This window comes from Budorcas taxicolor, chromosome 11 (assembly GCF_023091745.1).
Source record: "Budorcas taxicolor isolate Tak-1 chromosome 11, Takin1.1, whole genome shotgun sequence".
Lineage (NCBI taxonomy): Eukaryota > Metazoa > Chordata > Mammalia > Artiodactyla > Bovidae > Budorcas > Budorcas taxicolor.
Window position 1 is genome coordinate 115,332,522 of NC_068920.1, and position 23,478 is coordinate 115,355,999.

A 23,478-nucleotide genomic window follows, 5' to 3' on the forward strand; every position below is an offset into this window, starting at 1 on the left:
TACTGCAAACAAAGCTAGCGGAGGTGATGGAATTCCAGTGGAGCTATTTCAAATACTGAAACATGATGCAGTGAAAGTGCTGCACTCAATATGCCAGCAAATCTGGAAAACTCAGCAGTGGCCACAGGACTGGAAAAGGTCAGTTGCATTTCAATCCCAAAGAAAGGCAATGCTAACGAATGCTCAAACTACTGCACAATTGCACTCATCTCACATGCTAGTAAAGTCAAGCTCAAAATTCTCCAAGCCAGCCTTCAGCAATACGTGAACTGTGAACTTCCTGATGTTCAAGTTGGTTTTAGAAAAGGCAGAGGAACCAGAGAGAAAATTGCCAACATACGCTGGATCATGGAAAAAGCAAGAGAGTTCCAGAAAAACATCTATTTCTGCTTTATTGACTATGCCAAAGCCTTTGACTATGTGGATCACAAGAAACTGTGGAAAATTCTGAAAGAGATGGGAATACCAGACCACCTGACCTGCCTCTTGAGAAATCTGTATGCAGGTCAGGAAGCAACAGTTAGAACTGGACATGGAACAACAGACTGGTTCCAAATAGGAAAAGGAGTACGTCAAGGCTGTATACTGTCACCCTGCTTATTTAACTTCTATGCAGAGTACATCATGAGAAACACTGGACTGGAAGAAACACAAGCTGGAATTAAGATTGCCGGGAGAAATATCAATAACCTCAGATATGCAGATGACACCACCCTTATGGCAGAAAGTGAAGAGGAACTAAAAAGCTTCTTGATGAAAGTGAAAGAGGAGAGGGGAAAAGTTGGCTTAAAGCTCAACATTCAGAAAACGAAGATCATGGCATCCGGTCCTATCACTTCATGGCAAATAGATGGGGAAACAGTGGAAACAGTGTCAGACTTTATTTTGGGGGGCTCCAAAATCACTGCAGATGGTGACTGCAGCCATGAAATTAAAAGACACTTAATCCTTGGAAGAAAAGTTATGACCAACCTAGACAGCATATTCAAAAGCAGAGACATTACTTTGCCGACTAAGGTCCGTCTAGTCAAGGCTATGGTTTTTCCAGTGGTCCTGTATGGATGTGAGAGTTGGACTGTGAAGAAGGCTGAGCACTGAAGAATTGATGGTTTTGAACTGTGGTGTTGGAGAAGACTCTTGAGAGTCCCTTGGACTGCAAGGAGATCCAACCAGTCCATTCTGAAGGAGATCAGCCCTCGGATTTCTTTGGAAAGAATGATGCTAAAGCTGAAACTCCAGTACTTTGGCCACCTCATGCAACGAGTTGACTCATTGGAAAAGACTTTGATGCTGGGAGGGATTGGGGGCAGGAGGAGAAGGGGACGACAGAGGATGAGATGGTTGGATGGCCTCACTGACTCGATGGACGTGAGTCTGAGTGAACTCTGGGAGTTGGTGATGGACAGGGAGGCCTGGCATGCTGCGATTCATGGGGTCACAAAGAGTCAGACATGACTGAGCGACTGAACTGAGCTGAACTGAATATAAATTTGAAAACATCTCATAGTCATAAATCTGAAAACACTGTTAACACAGAAATGCTATCAAATTGTTACACAGAGTCAGTGCAATTCTTGTTAATATTGTAGTTGCCCATTTTACACACCTTACAAGTTTATCTTACAAGTCATACAGAAATGCAGCAAATCCAGAATTGTCAAGGCTATCTTAGAACAAAATGAAAGTTGGCAAGCTTACAACTCATAATTTCAAAACTTATTATAGTTCTACGGTATCAAGACTACTATACGTTATGTGGTATAAGCATAAAGATAGATGTGTGTATTTCAGTGGAATAGATTTGACAGTTTAGAAGTGAGCCTTTACATTTATAGTCATTTGACTTTGAACAAATATGCTAAGGTAACTCAATAGGGTAAAAATAGTCTTTCTGAAAAATTTTACTTGTTCAAGCAGATATCCACATACAAGTGATTAAAATTCTATTTCTTCCTCATATCACATTCAAAAACTAAATATAAATGCATATAGCTCAGTTGTACCTGACTCTTTGCAACCCCATGGACTATAGCACTGGGCTCCTCTGTCCATGGAATTCTCCAGGCAAGAATACTGGAGTGGTTTGCCATGTCCTTCTCCACGGAATCTTCCTGATTCAGGGAATTTTCCTGACCCAGGGATCAAATCCAGGTCTCCTGTGTTGCAAGCAGATTTTTTATCATCTGAGCCACATCAGAGTAGACCTAAATGTAATGGCTAAAATAATAACTCTACGAAGAAAAGAGAGGGATAAATACCACAGTCTTGAGTTTGGCAATGGTTTCTTCATGATGATGCTGAAAGCAAAAGAAATAAAAGAAAACTGTACATATATTCAATTTCTTCAAAATCAGAAATGTTTGGGCTTCAAAGGATATCGTCAGTATAATGTAAACCAAACCTACAATATGGCATAAAATATTTGCTAATCAAATGTCTAATGTTACATATCTAGGACATATAAATAACTATTACAGATCAATAATAAAAACACAATAACCTAACTTCAAAAAATAATCAGTGGATTTGAATAAACATTTATCGTAAGCAGATATAGAAAGGGCCAATAAACACATAAAGAGATGCTCAATATTGTTTGGCATAATAAATTTTAGAAAAAAAACTGTAATTCTTAGTAGACATACAACCTAACTGAAAGAAGACTGAAGTATATGTGATATGCAAGAGCGGTTGGCTAAAGGGAAAATCACTGCTAAGTTGATGTAAACAGATTAATGATAAAATTTACTGCATCCAAAGAACACAGCACTTTACAGCTAATAGTATGGCACTACCACATTTTATCCACTCATTTGCCGACTGACACTAGATTGCTTCCCTATTTGGACTATTGTAAATAGTGCTGCTATGAACACTGGGGCTCATGTATCATTTTGAATTCAAGTTTTTAAAAATATAATTTAAAATACTGTATAACTTAATGCATAATTACAATCAAATTGCTCCAGGAAACTGTATCTTAGTTCTACTTATATTGGACTCTTGCCTTAATCAAGAGTGAGAGCAAAAGCAAGAGAGGAAGATTCTCATTATAAAGAGGGTAGATACTGTGTCAGCAAAGAAATCATAATTCTGCCAGTGATTCAAGAGAAATTTACATTGCAGGCCCAGGCCAAGACAAGGATATAAAGCGTATGAAACGGTCTTGTGGACAATAAAGACAACACACGCAAGCATCCATGCGTACTAACACACACACGCACACACACACACACACACACACACACACACACAAACACACACTTAAAACCAAGAATCTTAACACTGCAGGATTATACATGTCAGGGGAAGGGAAAGATGCTGTAAAAACATAGTGGAGACCTAGCCCGGTTTCGCGGGTTCCAAAAAAACTGAAGAAGGCAACCTCTAGGCTAAGAACTGAAGGATGCTTGGGTGTCAGTCTAAGGTAAGAGAATTTCCAAGCTTATGTGAAAAGAGATACCACATAGTTCTAGAGATTATAAGAAGTTCTTTCCACACTGAGGGTAGAGATTGAGGAAGGGATGATAAGAAAAGGAGCAAAATGAAAAAACAGGAAAAGGTCTTACAGAAGAATTTATACTTTATTTAAAGTGAAGTGGTCAATAATTGTTCTAAAAAGCAGCACTGACAAACTCTGCTTACTCTTTCCTACACTGCTTACATATCATTTGAGATACTAAATTTGACATTATCTAAAATGTACAAGTGAGTAATGAAATCAGTTCCTATTTCAGAACAGTAACAATTTTTTTTAGAATAAGTGTGTCTCAAATATTTCATAGGACATATTTATACTACAAAATGATTTGCTGTGTATCTGAAATTAAAATTTAACCTGAATGCCCTGAATTTTTAGTATTAAAATTGACAACCATGGTCGGCAGGCAATCAAGAGAGAACTTTTTAGGATAGTGAACTTGCTCAAACTACCGCATAATTGCACTCATCTCACACGCTAGTAAAGTAATGCTCAAAATTCTCCAGGCTTCAGCAATATGTGAACCATGAACTTCTAGATGTTTAAGCTGGCTTTAGAAAAGGCAGAGGAACCAGAGATCAAATTGCCAACATTCGCTGGATCATTGAAAAAGCAAGAAAGTTTCAGAAATACATCTATTTCTGCTTTATTGACTATGCCAAAGCCTTTGACTGTGGATCACAAGAAACTATGGAAAATTCTTACAGAGATGGGAATACCAGACCACCAGACCTGCCTCTTTAGAAACCTATATGCAGGTCAGGAAGCAACAGTTAGAACTAGACATGGAACAACAAACAGGTTCCAAATAGGAAAAGGAGTACGTCAAGGCTGTATATTGTCACCCTGCTTATTTAACTTATATGCAGAGTACATCATGAGAAACACTGGGCTGGAGAAAGCACAAGCTGGAATCAAGATTGCCGGGAGAAATATCAATAACCTCAGATATGCAGATGACACCACCCTTATGGCAGAAAGTGAAGAAGAACTAAAGAGCCTCTTGATGAAAGTGAAAGAGGAGAGTGAAAAAATTGGCCTAAAGCTCAACATTCAGAAAACGAAGATCACGGCATCTGGTCCCATCACTTCATGGGAAATAGATGGGGAAACAGTGGAAACAGTGTCAGACTTTATTTTTTTGGGACTCCAAAATCATTGCAGATAGTGATTGCAGCCATGAAATCAAAAGATGCTTGCTCCTTGGAAGAAAAGTTATGACCAACCTAGACAGCATATTAAAAAGCAGAGACATTACTATGTCAACAAAGGTCCATCTAGTCAAAGCTATAGTTTTTCCAGTAGTCATGTATGGATGTGAGCGTTGGACAGTGAAGAAAGCTGAGCTCTGAAGAAGTGATGCTTTTGAACTGTGGTGTTGGAGAAGACTCTTGAGAGTCCCTTGGACCACAAGGGGATCCAACCAGTCCATCCTAAAGGAAATCAGTCCTGAATATTCATTGGAAGGACTGATGTTGAAGCTGAAACTCCAATATTTTGGCCACCTGATGCAAGGAGCTGACTCATTTGAAAAGACTCTGATGTTGGGAAAGATTGAAGGCAGGAGGAGAAAGGGATGACAGAAGATCAGATTGTTAGATGGCATCACCAACTCAATGGACATGGGTTTGGGTAACCTCCAGGAGTTGGTGATGGACAGGGAGGCCTGGTGTGCTGTGGTTCATGGGGTCACAAAGAGTCGGACATGACTGAGCAACTGAACTGAACTGAACTTAGTGACACAAGAGTGGTAATGGCTGTGTACCTATATTCCAATGCCAGTTTGAACAGTAGGAACCTTGCAACATTTTGAGAAATTTTAATGAAGCTCAGTTTGTCTACTATCTTTAACTCCCAGGAATCCCTTTGAATATTAATAATTGAGAAGGTGGGTTGAATTGAACATAAGATCAAGAAAAATCATTTTCTTAGAAAAATAAAAATTCACATAGAGGCAATATAAAATATTAACTTTCTCTACATGTACATCTATAAATGTCATATACAGTATTTATGTTATATATATGTATACTACGTCTTTTATTATAAAGATAAAACAGAGGACAAGATGGTTGGATGGCATGACCAACTCCTTGGACATGAATTTGAGCAAGCTCCAGGAGATGGTGAAGGAAAGGGAAGCCTGGCATACCGCAGTTCATGATGTCACAAGGAGTCTAACATGACTGAGCAACTGAACAACAAAAAACTACAAATTTCATTGCAAAAACCAAAACATTATTTCTAAATTTGGTCACTAGATATCAAAACACTGATACACATTCTTAAAAAGCTAATGAATATTTTCATCCATGAAACCCCAAACAACAATTATCACAGTTGTCAACATTTCATTAAACAACGTCTGCAACATATAATTACATTTACTACTAACTAATTTGGGAAGAATGAGGCAGGCAAAGAATATATACACACTGCATTTCTTTTTAAGGAAGAATGTTTATTTAATCATCAAAAAAAGTTATTAAACATTTTTCAGTTCAGAGATACTGGGAATATATGTTTGAAACAGACTAACAACATCCCTGTCCTTGCGGAGTTGTCCACCTTTTGAATGAGTCAGACAAAATGCGAACAAAGAAACATGTGAACCAATTATCGATAGTGGAAAGTACTCTGAATGAAAGAAACAGATAATCGAGAAGCTGGTACAAAAAGTATGCACTTTTTTCTAAAATAATAATAATAATAAGCATAGTCAGGAAAATCCTCTGGACAGAGGGGAAATGATAAGACAGGAGCAGAAAGGTGCAAAGGAGCCAGTTACAGCATCAGAAAGTTGGCCTCATCTTATGAGGAAGAAGCAGCTTGTGCAAACTGGCTGAGGCAAGAGAGAACTCAGTTCATCCAAGGAGGGCTCTGTGGCTTGAATGTGGTGACTAAAGGTCCACCAGGACTAGATGCAGTACTTCACAGTACTAGCTTGTAGCAAAGGACAGTGATCACTCTGGTATTTAGAAGATCAAGGAAGTGAGCAAAAGAGGGACTGGCAGATGATTCAAAAAGTGCCTACACTGGTCTTGTTGGGAAAGGACCTGGGCTTGGAATAAGGACTTGGACAACAAGAGTTGGAGAGAGGTGGGCAGCTTTGAGGAAAGACAAACCAGAGAGAATTTTTAGCTGTGAGAATAGGGTTCTGTGAAAAGTGTGGGCTGAGGTACAAATTGAGTTCCTGTCAGCATACTGACCATATCAACACCTAAGGCTGTAGGGATGGGCAGAACCATCTGAGGAGAGAATGAACAAGAAAAAAAAAAAAGGAGTTCTAAGTCTAAACCCTGAAAAACAGAAGCTGAGTTACGGAAATAAGATAGAGCAAAGACAGAAGACACAGCTACTGAAGCCAACCTGTCCATGTTACAAGAAGGTCTGGGAGTTATTTCAAAATGGAAGAAAAACAGCTGGTTAGACTTTCCATTACTGTTCCTGGCTTTCTTCCTTCTTAATTGTGTGAAAACAAAGCATACCTTTTGTTCTTTCAATAGGATGACAAGAAAGGGAAAAGCAGGCGTATTAACATGCCCTAATCCTTTATCTCAGATCTCTGACAAGCTTTTATTAGTTTGCTAGTTGAGGGTTTCCTGAGTAAATGCAATTCTGTCACTTCCAAGCCATTCTGGTGCTTGGTGTAACAGATTTTTTTGGTCTCCAGCTTAGATAACATTTCTATATTATCAAAAATAGTTATAAGCAATTTTGTTAGTTAACCTATGATTTCTCCCTGATATTTTTAAAATAGTGTGCATAAAATTTCAGAATTGTCCTGTTTCAAGAACATAAAAAAAAATCATTATTTGTTTCTGACATTAATTTTTAAATTTAGCTTTAAATTCCATTTTCCCATTTAAAATAGCTACACTCACTGAAATGGAAAAATACAAGAGAAAAAAAATACTTTTAGGGATTGAGATTTTGCCAAACTGAAGAGTTACTGCTAAATTTACATATTCACTTTCATAACCATTTAAGAGGAAAAATGGGTTTTCAGATTAACTTATTCATTTGAATGTTAAGGATTTTCTTTAGGTCATGTTTGCTGAAGAATTAGCCGATGCAAGCAAGAAAAGGAATGAATACTTGACTGTAAAAATACATTTGGCTATCTTCTGCTTGCTCTCGTTTCTCTGCCTGTTTAACTCAGGGAGTTCTTCCTTTCCCTCACCTCCAATTTGTTCCTTTACATTCCCTCCTTTTCACTCTGTGCATTCTTGGTATTGATGCACTATCACCTTCCACGTCACTGTTTTCAGCTAATGTTTCCCTTAGGAGGTGCAGATCTGCTCAGTCTGCTTAACTCACCTTAGGTCTTCTGTCATGCGATCTAAGTCTCCCTCTTTTTCATCTATAAAGTGGAGTAAAGAAGACTGAGTTCACAAAGCTGACTCAAGGAGTAATGAAAGCTGGAAATACCTAGCATAGTATCAGGCACCTAGTAACTACTCAAGAAACATTAGAGCCTTTCCCCCTTTCTCTTTAGAGGCTCTAGATTATCTGTGGTCAATTCAATGCAAATAAGAAGAGCTCCAACTAAGACCAGAGCAGTGAAGACTATTCAAAGCAAAGACAAGATTCTAATGAAAGTAATTTAGAAAGTTTAGTTCAGCAGGTGGGACCAGCCTTATGATGTGCATCAAAGAATTACATGCAAGGGAAGCCAGGTTTGGCGATCTAGGGGAAACCCCCCCAAGCCTCTTTTTTCCTTAAGAATGAGAAATCAATAAGTTGAGATAGTATGTAAAGCACTCATTTCATACTACCTTAAACTTTTCTTTTATCCTCTCCTAAATGGGATTTCTTTTACTAGCATTCACAAAACAGTCACTGTGTTTAAACCAGAAATTTTTGAAAGTAAATATTTTGGAGGATAAATTACTTGTGTCATTCTAGTTTTTTTTCAGCAACATATTATTTCTTTATATTTTTAGAATTGGATTATAAGTTTCAAACCTCATTCAATTTTTAAATCATTAAAATAATAAGCTTTCTAGACTTTTAGTAATAATACTAAATGCCAGAATAAATGGAATTACATTGAAGTTTTGAGGGTATGTAAGTTAGAAATATAGCATTCTATTCATAATTAAACAAGTGGAACAAAAATGTCATAAATATTTTAGCTAAGCAAAAACTCATGAATTTTTTGAAATATATATATATTATACATACTATGTATATGTATAAAAAAGCTATTCTACTACACTTGATAAAGTCTTGAAAAAGAAAAAAATGGAGAAACTGGAAAACAAACTAAAAAAAATAGGACCACTGAATATGAAATAGAAAAAGTGAAACAAACTAGGTAAAAGTAAAAGATCATCATATAGTCTAGGTGTTTTTAAACATGCTTGCTCATTAGAACTGTATCTGGAACTCTGGAGAAAAAAACAATACCTGGGCATTTGTATTTTTCAAAAAATTACAAGATAATTCTAATATCCATCTGGATTTAAAAAACTGATTATAGATTTCTCCATTACGTGGTAGATTTAGTGATACAGATTTCTATTATTTTCTGTTGACCAATCATGATAAAGTGATAATAAAATGAATAATAATTACATAATCACAACAGTAAAAGATGTTTATCAGTTTTCACAATCAATGGCCAGACAAAAGAATAAAAGACAACTACAATCGAAAGTCATAATGGAAGTATGATTAAACTAACAATATAAATAGAGTGATGTGGTAAGTGAAAGTGCATATATGCACAGGGGCTCATCTCCCCAGCCAGTCTAGGTCTTCTGGATGGTATATTTAATCCCTTTATAGTTGACGCAATTATCAATATGCATAGATCTACTGTCATGTTCTTAATTGTTTTGGGTTATTTTGTGTAGGTCTTTTCCTTCTCTTGTGTTTCCTGCCTAGAGAAGTTCCTTTAGTACTTGTTGTAAAGCTAGAATTCTCTTAACTTCTGCTTGTTTGGAAGGCTTTTGATTTCTCCATCAAATCTGAACAAGAGTCTTGCTGGTTAGAGTATTCTTGGCTATAGGTTCTTCTTTTTCATCATTTCAAAAATATCGTGCCATTCCCTTCAAGTTTGTAGAGTTTCTGTTGAGAAATCAGCTGATAGCGTGATGGGAGTTCCCTTGTACGTTATTTGTTGTTTTTTCCTTTATTGCTTTTAATATTTTATCTTTGTCTTTAATTTTGACCCCTATGATGGGAATGTTGATGCATTTAATGTTGTCCCATAGGTCTCTTAAACTGTCTTCATTTTTTTTCATTCTTTTATTTTTCTTTCTAAATTCTCTTTTGCAGTAGTGATTTCTGCCATGCTGTCTTCCAAGTCACTTATCCGTTCTTCTGCCTAAGTTATTCTGTCATCAGTTCCTTCTAGTGTACTGTTCATCTCTGTCTGTTTGTTCTTTAGTGCTTCCAGGTCTTTGGTAAATATTTCTGCATCTTCTCCATTCTTTTTCTAAGATCCAGGATCATCTTCCCTATCATTCTGAATTCTTTTTCTGGAAGGCTGCCTATCTCCACTTCATTTAGTTGTTTTTCTGGGAGATAACTTTGATCTGGAACATAACCCTCTGTCTTTTCATTTTGATTAACTTTCTGCAAGTTTTCATTTTGGTGACTGCAGGATGGTAGTACTTCTTGCTTCTTCTGTCTCCCCTCTGGAGGATGAGGCTAAAAGACTTGTGTAGGCTTCTGGATGAGAGGGAATCATGGTAAGAAAAACTGGGTCTTGCTCTGGGGGGCAGGGCCACACTCAGTAAAACTTTAATCCTACTGTCTGCTGATGGCTGGGGCTGGGCTCCCTCCTTCTTAGATGTTGACCTGAGGTAACCCAGCCCTGGAGTCCACAAGCTCTACAGTAGGGTTAATGAACACCTCCAAGAGGGATCACATCAAGAGACACCTAGGACTGCAGCTGCACGTGCTCCTGTCCCCTCAATAAGACATTGCTAATCCACTCCTCCACACGACATCCTTCAACACTAGCAAGTAGGTCTGCTTCAGTCTCCTGTGGGGTCACTGCTCCTTTCCCCTGGGTCCTGGTGTGCTCAAGATTTTGTTTGTGCTCTTGAAGAATGCAGTTTATACTTCCCCCAGTCCTGTGGAAGTCCTACAGTCAAATACTACTGGCCTTCAAAGTCAGATTCTCTAGGGATTCTTAGCTCCTTTGTCAGATCCCCAGGCTGAGAAGCCTGTCGTGAGGCTCAGAACTTTCACAGCAGTGGGAGAACTTCTTTGGCATTATTGTTCTCCAGTTTGTGGGTCACCCAGCAGGTATGTGATTTGGTTTTATCTTAATTGTGCTCCTTCTACCATTTTGTTGTGGCTGGCTTCTTCTTTGTGTTTGGATATGGGGTATCTTTTTTTGGTGGGTTCTAGTGTCCTTCTGTTGATGGTTGTTCAACAGGTAGCTGCAGTTTTGGTGCTCTCTCAGGAGGAGATTTAGTTGTGTCATTCTTTATACAGTTGCATGCATGCTAAGTCACTTCAGTCATGTCTGGCTCTTCGCGACCCTATGGGCTGTAGTCAGACAGGCTTCTCTGCCCATGAGATTCTCCAGGCAAGAATACTGGAGTGGGTTGCCATGCCCTCCTCCAGGGGATCTTCCTGGATTGAACTGGAGTCTCCTGCAGCTCCTGCATTGCAAGCAGCTTCTTTACTGCTGAGCCACCTCTAAAACCATAACAATGCCTTACTACTTAACTTTTACTGCCCTGGGCCAATCAGAGGGGAACAGAGGCAGATGCTATCTGTTAACTGTAAGCATATTTGTGGCAAAAAACAAAAAAGTGAAATGATGGCATGGTGGACTCAATAGTTATTTCTTGCATAGTTGGTCCTAATGGTGCACAAGGTAATGAGTGTTTGCCAAACACAAAAGACCTAGAGCTAAAGCAGTTACCACCATATCTATGTTGTATCCAATGATTTAAGGTCAGAAAACATCATCCATCAAATTAATGTCAATTTCAATTTTCTTATTTTGTTTTATTACTTATTTTATAAAATTTCTTTATGAATAAAAATATCTGCAAACATAATTTCATGTTTTTAGTACTACTTTAAGCCCACTCTAAGATTTGGGAGGAATTTTTTGGCTTTCATTTTGGGTTTAAAAGGATTCTACACATTACTCAAGTTTCAAAACTTTGCTAATACAGCTGGGCCTCATAACAAAAAGAACATCACTCCCATCTGGTGGCAGACATCAAAATTTTGAACACAGTCTCAAAACAGAAATTAATCTTAACTCTAGACTAGACACTAGTCAATTAAATTCCTATTTCAAAAGTGACAAACACAATAACTGCCAAGTAATCCAACATATGACATCAATTCAAAGAAGTACTTAAAACATAATGAATTATTTTAGTTGTGGGTACCAAAGATTAAAAAAAAATACAACTTAAGAAGTGTTATATTAGGGAATGAAACCATAATTGTAAAATAATAAAAACACTTTATAGCCTTTCAATTAAATATTAATATATGTCATATAGGTAAACTTCCCAAAGCATAACCTCATTCATTCAGTTCAGTTCAGTTGCTCAGTCATGTCTGACTCTTTACGACCCCATGAATTTCAGCATGCCAGGCCTCCCTGTCCATCACCAACTCACGGAGTTCACTCAGACTTACATCCATCAAGTCAGTGATACCATCCAGCCATCTCACCCTCTGTCATCCCCTTTTCCTACTGTCCCCAATCCCTCCCAACATCAGAGTCTTTTCCAATGAGTCAACTTTTCGCATGAGGTGGCCAAAGTATTGGAGTTTCAGCTTCAGCGTCAGTCCTTCCAACGAACACCCAGGACTGATCTCCTTTAGAATGGACTGGTTGGATCTCCTTGCAGTCCAAGGGACTCTCAAGAGTATTCTTCAACACCACAGTTCAAAAGCATCAATTCTTCAGTGCTCAGCTTTCTTCACAGTCCAACTCTCACATCCATACATGACCACTGGAAAAACCATAGCCTTGACTAGACGGACCTTTGATGGCAAAGTAATGTCTCTGCTTTTCAATATGCTATCTACGTTGGTCATAAATTTCCTTCCAAGGAGGAAGTGTCTTTTATTTTATTTTTTATTTTTTTAATTTTTATTTTTACTTTATTTTACTTTACAATACTGTATTGGTTTTGCCATACATTGACATGAATCCACCACGGGTCTTTTAATTTCATGGCTGCAATCACCATCTGCAGTGATTTTGGAGCCCCAAAAAATAAAGTCTGACACTGTTTCCACTGTGTCCCCATCTATTTCCCATGAAGTGATGGGACCAGAGGCCAAGATCTTTTCTCGCATGGTTTTCTGAATGTTGAGTTCTAGGCCAACTTTTTCACTTTCCTCTTTCACTTTCATCTAAAGGGTCTTTAGTTCCTCTTCACTTTCTGCCATAAGGGTGGTGTCATCTGCATATCTGAGGTTATTGATATTTCTCCCGGCAATCTTGATTCCAGCTTGTGCTTCTTCCAGCACAGCGTTTCTCATGATGTACTCTGCATATATGTTAAATAAGCAGGGTGACAATATACAGACTTGACGTACTCCTTTTCCTATTGGGAGCCCGTCTGTTGTTCCATGTCCAGTTCTAACTGTTGTTTCCTGACCTGCATAAAGGTTTCTCAAGAGGCAGGTTAGGTGGTATGGTATTCCCATCTCTGTAAGAATTTTCCACAGTTTATTGTGATCCACATAGTCAAAAGCTTTGGCATCGTCAATAAAGCAAAAATAGATGTTTTTCTGGAACTCTCTTGCTTTCTCCATGATCCAGCAGATGTTGGCAATTTGATCTCTGGTTCCTCTGCCTTTTCTAAAACCAGCTTGAACATCAGGAAGTTCACGGATCACATATTGCTGAAGCCTGGCTTGGAGAATTTTGAGCCTTACTTTACCAGCATGTGAGATGAGTGTAATTGTGCAGTAGTTTGAGCATTCTTTGGCATTGCCTTTCTTTGGGATTGGAATGAAAACTAACCTTTTCCAGTGCTGTGGCCACTGCTGAGTTTCTCAAATTTGCTGGCATATTGGGTGCAGCACTTTCACAGCATCATCTTTCAGTATTTGAAATAGCTCAATTGGAATGCCATCACCTCCACTAGCTTTGTTCATAGTGATGCTTTCTAAGGCCAACTTGACTTCACATTCCAGGATGTCTGGCTCTAGGTGAGTGATCACACCATTTTGATTATCTGGGTCATGAAGATCTTTTTTGTACAGTTCTTCTGTGTATTCTTGCCACCTCTTTTTAACATCTTCTGCTTCTGTTATGTCCAAACCATTTCTGTCCTTTATCGAGCCCATCTTTGCATGAAATGTTCCCTTGGTAATTTTTTTGAAGAGATCTCATTACATGTATTCAAATCCTATTTTTAATATATGTTATTTTTTCTTTCACAAGGAAAGATATGGAGGTTTTAAATAAAGTTACGATTTTTAAGTTAACTTTCAGTTCAGTTCAGTTGCTCAATCGTGTCCGACTCTTTGCGACTGAACTGAACTTATTCAGCCACAAAACCTCTAATAAAGACAGATAAACATTTTTCAAAGTCAGGAAAAGAGCATTTAAAAATTAAAATGGGAATTCGTATTTTAAAACAAAAACAGGAAAATATTTGGAAACAGGTTAACCACATTACACCTAAATTTGATCAAATAAATAAATAAGCTAATTAGAATTCCCATCGTTTGCTTTTAGTACATTCTTCACTTTCACACAGTTCTAATCCTCTGACAAAGATGAATAATCAACTTATTACAACATTATAGTATCACCATGGAACCATCCAAATGTATTAATCTTCGAATCTCAAGAATAAAACATGAATTAAGGTAGTTTCAATACTGATATTTTCTGGACAGATGGAGAAAGGATACAATGAGAGACTTCATTTCATACCTTTTTTCTTTAGGTAAATTCATATACAAAATATTTTATAAACAGTATAAGAGTATCAGTTCAGTTCAGTTCAGTTGCTCAGTCGTGTCCGACTCTTTGCGACTCCATGAATCGCAGCACACCAGGCCTCCCTGTCCATCACCAACTCCCGGAGTTCACTCAAACTCACATTCATCGAGTTGGTGATGCCATCCAGCCATCTCATCCTCTGGCGTCCCCTTCTCCTCCTGCCCCCAATCCCTCCCAGCATCAGAGTCTTTTCCAGTGAGTCAACTCTTCGCATGAGGTGGCCAAAGTACTGGAGTTTGAGCTTTAGCGTCATTCCTTCCAAAGAACACCCAGGACTGATCTCCTTTAGAATGGATTGGTATGATATAACATAAAAGGACACATACTGACTTAATTCTCAGAAGTTACTTCATTTCTGAGTATCAGTTTATTTCTCTAATCACTTTCCAACTTTAAATTCTCTAATTTTAAATATAAATCTGTTTCCCTGATTTTAAATGCACAGAGGAATTTAACTATTGTTGTGAGTCACACAGAGGTAATTCCTGTATAAGGACTAATACCAAAAGGTGGGTAAAATTTTTTTAATTTTGAAATAATATTTTAAGATATAATGTTCTAATTATTTAGCTTTTGAGATAAGGATTAACTTTTTGAGTAAAGTTTAAAAAGATCTAAATATAGAAGGCATTTACAGCCCAACCTAATAGGGCCCCATGGACACTACTGAAAATGATACAGAAGAAGATTAAAGAGAGCTCCTCTTCTCAGGAGGTTCTTTCCCCATCAGGCCAATTTAGAACAGCTCATTAAACATCAGTGGTATTCTTTTATCAGATGCTTAGGGTTATTTCTTAAGTTGCATATTCATCTTTCTATAGAAAAACAAGGAACAAAATTCTAACAAATTTCATCCTGTACTACTGTGATGGCCTTAGCTTCATTATGTTTAAGGCTGAATTCCAGTAATTTGATAAGTTTCTCCCTTAGTTATCTTTGATTAAATGTAAAACATAAACAATTCTTCTAAATCTACATTAAAAAATTTTTTTCTAAAGAAAACATCCAATGAATCCCTATTTTATACATGGCATCCAATTCCTAGTAATAATTATTTACTATCAAGTAAGTCATATCTATCAAGTAATAAAGCCATTACTATCAAGCCAGTACTACCAAGTGATAAAGAACATTGCATTAAGAGCAACCTTTATTACTATGAAGGACAGGGAAGCTGGGTGTGCTGCAGTTCATAAGATTGCAAAGAGGTAGAGACGACTTAGTGACTCAACAATAATATTACTATGAGAACACTGTCAGACATTTAAATCATTTTAATGGACTGTCTCAGGTACCACTTTAATTATCTCATGACATATCCATAACTTGCATATGAGGACAGATTAAGTAACATATTCAAGCTCTGATTCACAATCAAGCCTTCCTAACTTCAAAGCTTGTATAAACATAATCACTACTTCAATGGTGTGAAAATAATTATAAAATTGCAATTTACAAATCTACAAAATTAAGGTACATTTTGCATTGGAAGAATAATGGCCTTCTGTATATACTTTTTAATTACAAAGAGAATATTTACATTTTCATTTCTAACTGTTTTGCATAGATAAAGCTGTGTTTGTATATTTATACTATATCTGGCTATCTTACCTTATTCTCACATTAATTTCAATGGTACACAATAATATTATAAAAGAAAGATTTTATCTGTCCTGTTCCTATGTTTACATGACATGTTCCTTTATCTTAAAAGCTTGATCTTTTTCTTATTTAAAGTTTTTATTAGAAAAGATTACAAAATTCTGTCAAATGTCTGTTTAGTATTCCAGGATATAGTCTATTGAGAAACTAAAATATTTTTCTTTCCTGATAACAGACTGTCATTATATTCTTTAAAAAGTCTTATTTGGTTATGAATATGCTAAACTTTTGATACACTGCTGGATGATAGTTTCTACATTTTATGGAGAATTCCTGTTTGCATTTAAATTCAGAAATAAGATTGAATTATCACAGTCCTTTTTTAAAGTTATTTTAGAGTGTCTTGAATTTTTAATATAAAGGCTATGTTTCTTCAAGAACTACTGAGAAGCTGTTAAATTTTTTCTATGGTTGAAGCAGAACTTTAAGTAACATTGCAATTATCAGTTCTTTAAATATCAGATAGTATTCAGCTAGACATCCATCTGTTCTGGTGCATTTTAATAACAGATCTTTAAAAGCTTTCCAATATTTATATGGCTTAATCCAGTTTTCCACTTCCTCTTGGATAAATTTTGGTTATTTCAATCTTTCTAGGAAGTTATTCCCTTCCTCTGTGCTTCCATTTTCCTAGGTGTAGAGTTGCATGTAATAGTCAACTATGCTTCTTTTAATCTCTCTTGTTTCTAGAGTTGTTTCTGCTTTCTCATTCATAATCTTATGTATTCTTTATATATTTTCCATAATATGTGCCTGAGGAATTTATATTGGCCATTTCAAGAAAGCATCAGGGCTTCCCTGGTGGCCCAGTGGTTGGGAGTTGCCTGGCAATGCAAATGACAAGTAATGGATTTCTGCTCCAGGAAGATCCTACACACTGCAGGGCAATTAAGCCACTGCACCACTGCACCCCAAATACTTGAGCCAGCACTCACGAGCTGCAACTACTGAGCCCATGTGCTACAACTACTGAAGCCTGAATGGCTCGAGTCCATGCTCTGCAAACAAGAGAAGCCAGCTCAAGGAGAGGCCCATGTAGCACAGAGAGTAGCCCTCATTCTTTACAACTAGAGAAAGACATTGCATGACAGCAAAGACCCAGCACGATCAAAAATAAATAAATAAATAATGTCTTTAACAAAAAAGAATCAAATGTTGAATTAACTTAACCCTTTGAACTCACTATTTTAGTGATTCCAGTTTTTATGGTTATTAAATTCTGATTTCCCAGTTTCTTTTGATGCTCTTTTTCTAACTTGTTGAATACTTAGTTTATTTCTGGTTTTTCTTTAGTAAGAAAAGGCATTTAAAGCTAAAATTTTGTACTAAGCACAGCTTTTACTGGGTATGTGTATTTTGTTAAGAAGAGATCATCTTTTTCATTAAGTCATATATAGTTTATAATTTCCCTTTGCTTTTAAGAGTTATCTAAGAGTGTGTCCTACTTTCCTAATAAATTTGCCAAATGTAGTTTTTCCATTTCCTAATAAAGCTTAGTATCACAGAATATGGCCTGTTAAAGATTTTTACTCTCTTGAATTTATAAAAGTTCAGGCATCTTTTTCAAGGTCTAAAATGCATAAGATGAATCTTTTCTCACATGAAATTGCATGATTTCCATAATGTAAATTTTTTCCAAAAAGAATCTTGCCATTTCAACATTGTAAGTTAAACATGCACCTCATATACATTATGATAGAGATGACGTAAAGTTTTGTTTACTACTTTAAATAGTTACTGATGGTAAATTCCTGACATCATTTTTCTTATGACAGTGAATGAATTTTATTGAGAATTCCTAAACTTCTGGTGTTTATATCAACTCTATCCAGCTTTATATAAACTGCAGGATAGCTATAGGCATATAGAGTCACTGGATATTTCAATGAATTTTATTCCATTCATAAAACTGTAATATGTGTTTGATTCATATGGGGCTTAGTTTAGGTTAGTTTTCTCTCTCATTTCCACCTTTTGCTTTAAATGTTGAACATGGAGTTTATATCTAATATTATCTTATCTCTCCTAAATTATTCATATGTCTTCCAAGGATCAACAATCATATTACTCTTACCCTTAAGATTTCATTCCAGGGGTGGGAATGGTGAGTCTTGATAACATAAGCATATTATCATGAAACAATATTTACAAAAGCCTGTCTTAAAAGTCACATTTTTGAGAGAATCATTTTTTAATTTTTTTTAAATCACTATAGGAACACTGTAAGAAAGGTAAGCCATTTAGATATTAGGACACACTGGAAGGGTGTTAAGAATAGTTACAGTACTAAGTCACAGTGTGAAATTCAACAAGACTTTGTAAGTATTTTCCTGTATTAAGTGAAAAAATATGAATTAGACTATTAACTGTCTTTATTTTCAACAAATATTTTTTAAGCTATTGCCTTTATTGACAGAAGAATTTGAAATGACTGGATTGAAAGATACATGGAAAAGGCTATAATTTTTAAATGTAATCTTAGATGTTTTGATCTTTAGATAAGTCAAGAGCAAATATATAAAGATATGAAAATTTTAAGAAGTAAGAGAGTTTATGTGTAATATTGTGCTTGCCCATCCTAGATTCACTCATATCCTTCTCACTGACTTATACAGTATTGGTTTACGACCAGTATGAACCTGAAATTCAACCATCAAGAAAAGAAAAATGGAGACTACATTTAATCAACACAGGGCACTATGTTCTAATTATTGCTTCATTTCATCTGCATGATAAGGGTTAAATATATTGGCATGTAATCTGAAGTGAAAAATCCAATGCTAGAATAAGGTAATCTGTGTTTGTAACCCAGCTGACAGAACTATATTTCCGAGCAGACCAACCACAAAGAACCTCCCAAACCAGGCTTTTTCAAGCTATCTATGATGAAAGGTCAAATATATGTTATTCTAAAAGTGCATAAACCAAAGATTTTTAAAAATGCAAGACAATGAATAACCCCAGAAATTTAATGATAAAAAGCACAAATTTTACGATTAGCTTCAACATGCATAAAATTACTCTACCAAACTACCATTAATTTTTCAAAGCACTTACTTTAAATTTCTGTGCTTATTGCTGTCCAATAACAAATAATTCATGGATCAGTCTTAGTCCACAAACCGCAACTGCAGCAGCCAACATACTCTCAAATCTAAGAGTCTATCAGTATTAGGTGTTTCTTGAATAAATTTGTATAGCACTAATAAGAATCATGACCACATTAAAAAAGGGCATAAATCTAATGAAATGTTTCAACAATTACAAACAAACATGTCTACTTCCTAATCCCTAGAACCTGTGAATGTCTTACCTTAAATGGCAAAAGGGACTCTGCAGAAGATTTCAAGATCCAGAGATTATTTTAGAATATCTGGGTGACCCTAATATAATCACAGGAGTTCTTATAAGAGGGAGCTTCCCTGATAGCTCAGATGGTAAAGAATCTGCCTGGAATGCAGGAGGAAGGAGGGTTAAAGTCAGAGGTCAAGATATGATGGTAGAAGCTGAAGTCAGAGGGAGAGATTTAAAGGTGCTAAACTGTTGACTTTAATGATGGAGGAAAGCACCACAACCAAGGACACAGGTGCACTCCTGCTAAAAATAGGAATGAACTTCCTCCTTAAGGAACACATCCTTACCAACATCTTGTGTTTAGGACCTTTGACCCCTAGAATTGTATGGTAATAGATGGGTGTTGTTTAAACTACTAAGATTGTGGTAATTTGTCATAGTGGCAACTGGAAGCATATACGCATACAGACCTTGGTTCTGGGAGGTAGGGTGTTACTATAACAACTACCTGAAAATGTGGAAATGGCTTTGAAATTGATGGTAGGCAGAGCCTGGGAACATTTTGAGGAACATGATAGAAAAAGCCTCGATTACCTTGAACAGAAAGTAAAACATGGATGTTAAAAGCCCTGCTGGTGAGGACTCAGAAGGAAGTGAACAGTACGGTAGAGTAAGCTTTTATCATTTTAGAAATTATTGAAATCATTATAAATGGACAGTTAAAGGAGGGCTCAAAAGGAAATGAAAACATGTTTTTGGAAAATGGAGGAAAAACAATATTTGTTATAGAGTAGAAGAAAGCTTAGCTGAATCGCTTCCTATAATTATGTAGAAACCAGAGTTACATGATGACCTTGAATATTTAGCTGAGAAGATTTCCAAGCAAAGTATTGAAGGAGTGGCCTAGTCTCTTCTTCCTGTTTATAACGAAATGTAAGAGGAGTTGGTGATGGACAGGGAGGCCTGGCGTGCTGCAATTCATGGGGTCGCAAAGAGTCGGACACGACTGAGCAACTGAACCGAACTGAACTGAAGAGGGAAGAAACATATTAAGTCGAGAATTATTGGTACTTCCCTGGTGGTCCAGTGGTTAAGACTCCATGCCTCTACTTCAGGGGGCATGGGTTCAATCCCTAGTTAAAGAATGTAAGATCCTGCCACATGCCACAAGATGCAGCCAGAAAAAAAAATTTTTTTTTGTTAAGAATCTTAAGTTGAAAGGAACCAAGACCCAGTGATTCAGAAACTTCTCAGGTAGGCAGATTGCAAGAGGTGTTAAAATTAGAAGTTTCAGTTTCAGGAAAAAGTGGCTGTTCAGAAAAAGTCAACTTTGTGTCTAGATGACGTGAGTCTGACTGAACTCCGAGAGTTGGTGATGGACAGGGAGGCCTGGTGTGCTGCGATACACGGGGTTGCAAAGAGTCAGACACGACTGAGCGACTAAATTGAACTGAACCTTTGGTTATTCTTTTGGAAGGATTAAAACCTTGGTATGTTCATTCACACAAGGAGCTCTTGGAAAGATTGGACACGGGATTCATGGATTCCCTCAGTGATTTCAGCAGAGGACAAATTGGAGATGAGGTTATCCATGATAGATCTACAAAGTATCCTGTTTTCTAATAGAGAAAAATCTCAGATACATACAAGAGAGAACCACAGGTTTCTCAAGAATGTTATATCAGTTGAAATACTGACAAATCTGAACTGAAAAAAAGAGAGAGATGAATTTCAAAAAAGCTGTTGTACTTTCAAGTTGCACAGGCAGGAAATATTCAACTGAAAATACATGCTATCTTTCTTGAAAAAAGAATAATGATTCTTAGAGTAAAGAACCAGGCCCAGAGGGCAGAGCCTTGAGCCACAGAGGATTATCACCAAGCTGTGAAATCTAATTGAGTTTGCCTAGTTGGAATTCTAAACTTCTTGAGACTGGTAACCTTTTTTTTTCTTCCACATTCTCTCTTTTTAAATGAAAATGTCTGCACTTGTTATCTTATGCCTGTCCCACAATGCATTTTGAAGGTGTATGATTTATTTTCTAATGTCACTGGTACATAGATGGAGAGAAATTTTACTTGAAGAAGGAATATAACTAGAACCTTGATGATAAGCATTAGAGTGCACAATTATGCCTAACTCTTTGCAACCCATGGACTGAAGCTCACCAGGCTCCTCCGTCCATGGAATTCTACAGGTAAGAATACTGGAGTGGGTTGCCATTTCCTACTCCAGGGGATCTTTCCCATTCAGGAACTGAAACCATGTCTCCTGTATTTTCTGTACTAGCAGGTAGATTCTTTACTACTTCACCACCTGGGAAGTCCCTATCTAGAACCTTACTCATACCTACTTCAGAAGATTTAGATGGTGAGATTTGGAAATTTTTAGCTGATGAATTTTAGATGAGATTTTCTCCATATTCTAACCCCCTGAAAGTCTGAATATGCTACCTAAAAATGGCAAGAGAGGCTTTTCAGATGTGATTTGCTCAAAGATCTTGAGATGAGGACATTATTCTAGAGTATCTGTGTGGGCCCAATTTAATCATAAGGGTCCTTATAAGAGTGAGACAGGATGAAATATGAGGACATGAGCAGAGGTCAGTCAGAGAGAGATTGGAAGATGCCGCACTGCTGGCTTTGAATATGGAGGAAGGGGCCAAAGAAGGGAATGGCCTCTAGAACATGGAAAAGGCAAAGAAACAGATATTCTACTTGAGCCTCCAGAAGGAATGCTTCTTTACCAATATCCTAACATTAGGACCTCTAACTTCTAGAACCATAAGATAATAAACTTGTGATGCTTTACACCACCAAGTTTACAGTAATTTGCTATAGAAGCTACAGAAAACCAATATAAGTGATCTCTAGTTTAGTGAAGTTGCTCAGTCATGTCCGACTCTTTGCAACCCCATAGACGGTAGCCTACCAGGCTCCTCTGTCCATGGGATTTTCCAGACAAGAATACTGGAGTGGGTTGCCATTTCCTTCCAGAGAATCTTCCCGACCCCAGGATCAAACCTGGGTCTCCTGCATTGTAGGTAGACGCTTTACCATCTGAGCCACCAGGGAAGCCTCTACCCAATATAAATGGTCTCTACTTAATTTGTCATGGCATTTCTCTACAAATATACCCATAAAATCTTGAATTTTAACTTTCTGAAATTCTTAGTTAATATAGCAAATAATATGCTTCACAAGACCACAAAAAGTTAATTTTTAAAATTTAAAAATCCAGAGGATGTTTTTCTGTTGATGGCCCTCATGTGGAAATGTGACAACATAAAAATGGAACATTTCATCATTTCAACATGATGAATTTCCCCTTTTAAACTAAAGACAAAGTAATTCAATAAATATACTTCACTCTTAAATAGGCAATAGTGTTCCTCCTAACTGTATTTGCATCTGAAAGCCAGCTAGGCATGATTTATTTAGACTTTGAATCTATTACTGCAAATGAGGGTCCCCTTCACCAAAGCCCCTTCTTTAATTATCTCATTAAGTTAATTTCAAAAATCACATGAAAACTTTTGTAAAAAGCACTCCAAATCCCATTGAGAAGAAAAGAAAAAAACTGTCCACAATTGGGGCAGGAATACATATTAAGTAATTAGCAATGTGGCATGATTCATTCATGCCTAAGGATTTTCACATTCTTCAGAAAGTCATGATATAATCGCAATAGAAATATACACAGGTAACAGTATTTCAGAGCATCTCTTACCTGTGTAACAAGCGGTTCCAAAAGCCTCTCCACTGTTAGGGTCCGGATTTCCAAACTTTTGGGGTCCCATTTTAAAATGATCGGTGAAGTTGCCGAAGTCATGCTCCCTACAGAAACAAACATTATCCATTAGAAATAATGATCACAGAAATAATGTGAGCTTAGGGGTTCAAAATGAGTAAGTCACCAAAAGTTAGAACATACTTGAAGATTACCTGTCTGGTTCAACCTCATCAAGTTAGAGCTAGGGAAATCAGAAAATAGAACTATGTGAAGTAATGATGTGAGGATCAGATTGAAAATGGGTATTTCTTAAGGGTACCTGTATTCATTAGACAAACTTTTGGGGCCC

The 23,478-nt window shown here is 36.8% G+C and overlaps 1 protein-coding gene across 1 annotated transcript in view; it reads right to left on the reverse strand.

The window, feature by feature from the left end:
* Positions 1 to 23,228, reverse strand: part of CTNNA2 (catenin alpha 2) — a 1,210,173-nt gene extending 1,186,945 nt beyond the window's left edge. The window contains exon 1 of the mRNA XM_052647702.1: positions 23,127 to 23,228. Coding sequence (XP_052503662.1) covers positions 23,127 to 23,228 — 102 coding nt within the window. The remainder of the gene's footprint in view (positions 1 to 23,126) is intronic.
* Positions 23,229 to 23,478: the final 250 nt, after the last annotated feature.